We start from the raw sequence: 3,952 nt of genomic DNA, 5'->3' as shown, positions 1-3,952 counted from the left end.
TTCTAAACTGTATAGTTGTAGTACTGATAAATAGTATGAAGTAATTATTGATGAATACATCATCTTTTCATAAATATGATGCCTAAATTATCCTAGTTTATCTGTACATGTATGCAAAACAATTACAATTTTATTTAATAAAGTTTATTAAAATAGTTACAGATCAAAACAGACTTTTCTTTAAAGTACCAACACAGCATGGTAACTTTTTCTTGCACAAATGACTTTTTCCCTTTTAAATTGTTTTTTGAAAAATATAATCAGACACCATATTTTAGTTCATATACTGCACTAGGCTTAAATAATCGGTTGAGGGCTGAGAATATTGCCAGCATTCATATTACGGTACTCCAAATTCAAGTGATCAAACCAGAATAAAACAAAAGCTCTTTAGACGAGAACATGTGTGGCTCTTAAAAGAGCCTTTGGGGTGGTTAAGGTCAGAGCACAGCTCACTTGGAGCTGGTGTATTTGGTGACGGCCTTTGTGCCCTCGGACACGGCGTGTTTGGCCAGCTCTCCGGGCAGAAGCAGACGCACGGCGGTCTGGATCTCTCTGGAAGTGATGGTGGAGCGCTTGTTGTAGTGCGCCAGACGAGACGCCTCACCGGCGATGCGCTCGAAGATGTCGTTGACGAAAGAGTTCATGATGCCCATCGCCTTGGAGGAGATGCCGGTGTCAGGATGAACCTGCTTCAGAACTTTGTACACATAGATGGCGTAGCTCTCCTTCCTGGACTTTCTGCGCTTCTTTCCTCCCTTAGCGGCGGTCTTGGTGACAGCCTTCTTGGAGCCCTTTTTAGGCGCGGACTTCGCTGATTCAGGCATAATGATGCTGAAGAATCAATGTGAGCTCTGGAGCGACACAGAGGCATTTATTCACCGCTTTATGCTAATTTAGCAAGAGATAAGGGCCGAAGCCATAAAATGTCATTGGACAACTCCTTGTATCGCGAGAGGAACGAGGGCCAATCATGGACAGCCAAATATTAGCCCCGCCTACCGCTTTATGTTTGAAGGACAACTTTTTTTTTTACGGTCTATGCTCCGCACAGACTCCGTTTCCTTTGTTCATTTCCCGCCTTTTTACTTAAATAAAAGTTTGAAGACTAATATTCTGCAAGATAATGTAATCCGAATATATATATATTATAGAATAAATTAATACATTCCTTTTTAAAAATTGATTTCGTACCAGAAATTCCCTCCTACACAAAAGCCCCTTTATTAATAAATAATACATTTTATTTGTAACTCACTTTATATTAAAAACGAACAAGTAACAAATCAAATCACTCAAAAGCTCTGCTAAAAATGTGGGTTTTAAGACAACGTTTAAAATCAATCACATATTACCACTAACATTAGATTTTTTTTTCTTAATTCTGTAAATGACTTTGAATTGCAATTGACAGTTATCTTCTCTGAAATACACATTACTAGAACTCAAATATAACTATCAGCCAAAAGCTGATTTCAGTGCAATTCAACAGCATAATGATTTGATAGAGCGCCAATATATTCTTCGCATAACTTACACATTTCTGTTATTCAGAACAGTAGTTTATGTAAAATGATAAATAAACCATAAGAACCCGGGCCAATTTCTTTGTAAGAACATTATGGGGCATTTAAAACAGACTTAATGAACCACTTGCATCATGTTTCTGTCTGCAGCTGATTTTGAAATACAACCCATCCCTTGTAAAATATCTGGAAGGCTATTTATGATAACGCTATTTTATGAAGCGTTTCATTGGGCATTGATCAGTTTTGAAAAGTTATAGTTGTATTATACATATTCCCAGCATTGATGTGATATGACTCTTTATGCGACAGTGTGGGTGGCTCTTAAAAGAGCCGTTGGGTTTGTAGTTTCTCTTGATTCAAGGCGATTAACCTCCGAAGCCGTACAGGGTGCGTCCCTGTCGCTTCAGCGCGTACACAACATCCATGGCGGTCACGGTCTTTCTCTTGGCGTGCTCGGTGTAGGTCACGGCATCGCGGATAACGTTCTCCAGAAACACCTTCAACACTCCGCGGGTCTCCTCGTAGATCAGACCGGAGATGCGCTTGACACCGCCGCGGCGAGCCAGACGACGGATGGCGGGTTTGGTGATTCCCTGGATGTTATCGCGCAAAACTTTACGGTGACGCTTGGCGCCTCCTTTGCCGAGTCCCTTACCACCTTTGCCTCTTCCAGACATGATTAAGTCAACACACTTCTGTATGTCAAAAGACTTTACCGTGTAGAGAAAAAACGCAACAAGGAGGCCGGTTATATTTGCTTACAGGACCTGACAGAAACCAGCGCCGCAACACGCTCCTCCCCTTCAACACAAAACAATTGATTTAACCCTAAACTGATCTAAGGACACCTGTCCTTTGCTTAACCCTTTCATGCATGGTGTCCACATTTCGGGGACAGTAAATTTAACTCAATTTAGGGTCATTTAGCATGGTCATTTTCTCCAAACCACTTGAGGGCAGTGTCAGTAGATTGACAGCAGTATTGTAACAGTGGCTACTGATTTGTCTTCCAAATATTCATTGCTTGATGACATCTTAAATCCAAGATGGCTGACAGCGATAGCCATGTGCCAAATGACCCAGGCATATCTGTGAAAAACTTTTATACAAGGAGGTCAATTGAGCTAGATAATATATAATATTAATATTAGTATAATAATATAAATACAAATTATTAAAAAAAATATTAGTATGTACAGTTTTATTTTTTGAAGTTGAATTTTTAAACTAAAATTTAGACTAAAATGTAGTTTGTATACACCAAAAGCTAACTGTCCACATATGTGGATGTCATGCAACAGTGGAGTGAGATTGTATAAGGTCTGTGTCACCTGCTAGTATAATTTGTTCTATTTTTGCAAAGATGTTATGATTTGATTTATATTGTAATAAAACAGACACCTAAATAACCATTAAAAATGACATTTTACTGCATTAAATGGCAACTTTACACATATATATTGAGACAATTTACATTTTGCCTTCCAAACAGGGACAGCACAGGTCAAGCTCTCAGTCCAGAATAACAGAGAATACCTCAGAGGACACCGGAAGTGACAGAAGTGATGAGGAGTAGGAGCCAGCAAAGCCCAGCTTTAGGTTTCCGCATATATGTAACTACTGTTATAGTTCCTACAATATGTGTTTTATTGTTATTATTTTATATATTATTGTTTTTAATAACTGGGCTGAAATACATACCATAACGTGCCATAATAAAAACACAATGTTCCATATTGTCATCTGTGGCTTTGTGTCCCATTTTACATCTTGCATGGTGTCCACATATGTGGACAGTTAAATAATTTTGGCATCATATTAACAGCATCATATTAATAATTTTAGCATCATATTAACAGCATCATATTAATAATTTTAGCATCATATTAACGTAATAAAAATATTCTTTAAAAAAAATCTAGATAATGTTTTTTTCATAATCATGCATAAAAAAAGTTTTAATAGCCTAGACTAATTTAACGAAGACGATATTAGCAGAATCAAATTATATTAATTATATAATATACAGAGAAACTGAATGACATTCAATCATTGTTTATAACACTATATGTTTATGTGACATGTCAGGTAGCCTATATTTGCTGAATATGCATGATTTCAGGCCTCTGATTTATACTGTCTCCCTTTACCTAAATTTGCACCATAAGAGTATCTCTTCTTTGGCCTTCAGCATGTTACAAAAGTTTCAAAACAGCGCATGCCATTATTAGGGAGTAGCTGAAGATTTGATCACAACTGTGGATGAGCAAATGAAAAAGAGTTGAAAAGAAACCAGCTGTATATTTTCAAACTGTTTGAAAATGAAAAAGTGCCAAACACCTGGATAAAAGGTAATGAGTTAAAACTGTATAAAATGAGTTGCGGTTTTAATTGTGAAATTTTTTCAGCTTTGTTATCTTAAA

General features: G+C 37.2%; 2 protein-coding genes across 2 annotated transcripts; both read right to left on the bottom strand.

Annotated features, from left to right (window-relative positions):
• Positions 1 to 363: 363 nt before the first annotated feature.
• On the bottom strand, positions 364 to 877 carry LOC137065327 (histone H2B-like). The gene has a single exon (XM_067436944.1). The coding sequence runs from the start codon at positions 825 to 827 to the stop codon at positions 453 to 455; it is 375 nt and encodes a 124-aa protein (XP_067293045.1). The 5' UTR covers positions 828 to 877; the 3' UTR covers positions 364 to 452.
• Positions 878 to 1,894: 1,017 nt separating this feature from the next.
• Positions 1,895 to 2,216, bottom strand: LOC137065273 (histone H4). The gene has a single exon (XM_067436868.1). The coding sequence runs from the start codon at positions 2,204 to 2,206 to the stop codon at positions 1,895 to 1,897; it is 312 nt and encodes a 103-aa protein (XP_067292969.1). The 5' UTR covers positions 2,207 to 2,216.
• Between the last annotated feature and the right edge of the window lie 1,736 nt (positions 2,217 to 3,952).

The sequence above is a fragment of the Pseudorasbora parva genome, chromosome 25 (genome assembly GCF_024679245.1).
Source record: "Pseudorasbora parva isolate DD20220531a chromosome 25, ASM2467924v1, whole genome shotgun sequence".
Classification (NCBI taxonomy): domain Eukaryota; kingdom Metazoa; phylum Chordata; class Actinopteri; order Cypriniformes; family Gobionidae; genus Pseudorasbora; species Pseudorasbora parva.
This window is presented reverse-complemented; position numbering and strand designations above follow the sequence as displayed.

Bases quoted from the DNA above. Each gene is read 5' to 3' on its own strand.
- LOC137065327 (XM_067436944.1), bottom strand. From the start codon at position 827: ATGCCTGAATCAGCGAAGTCCGCGCCTAAAAAGGGCTCCAAGAAGGCT.
- LOC137065273 (XM_067436868.1), bottom strand. From the start codon at position 2,206: ATGTCTGGAAGAGGCAAAGGTGGTAAGGGACTCGGCAAAGGAGGCGCC.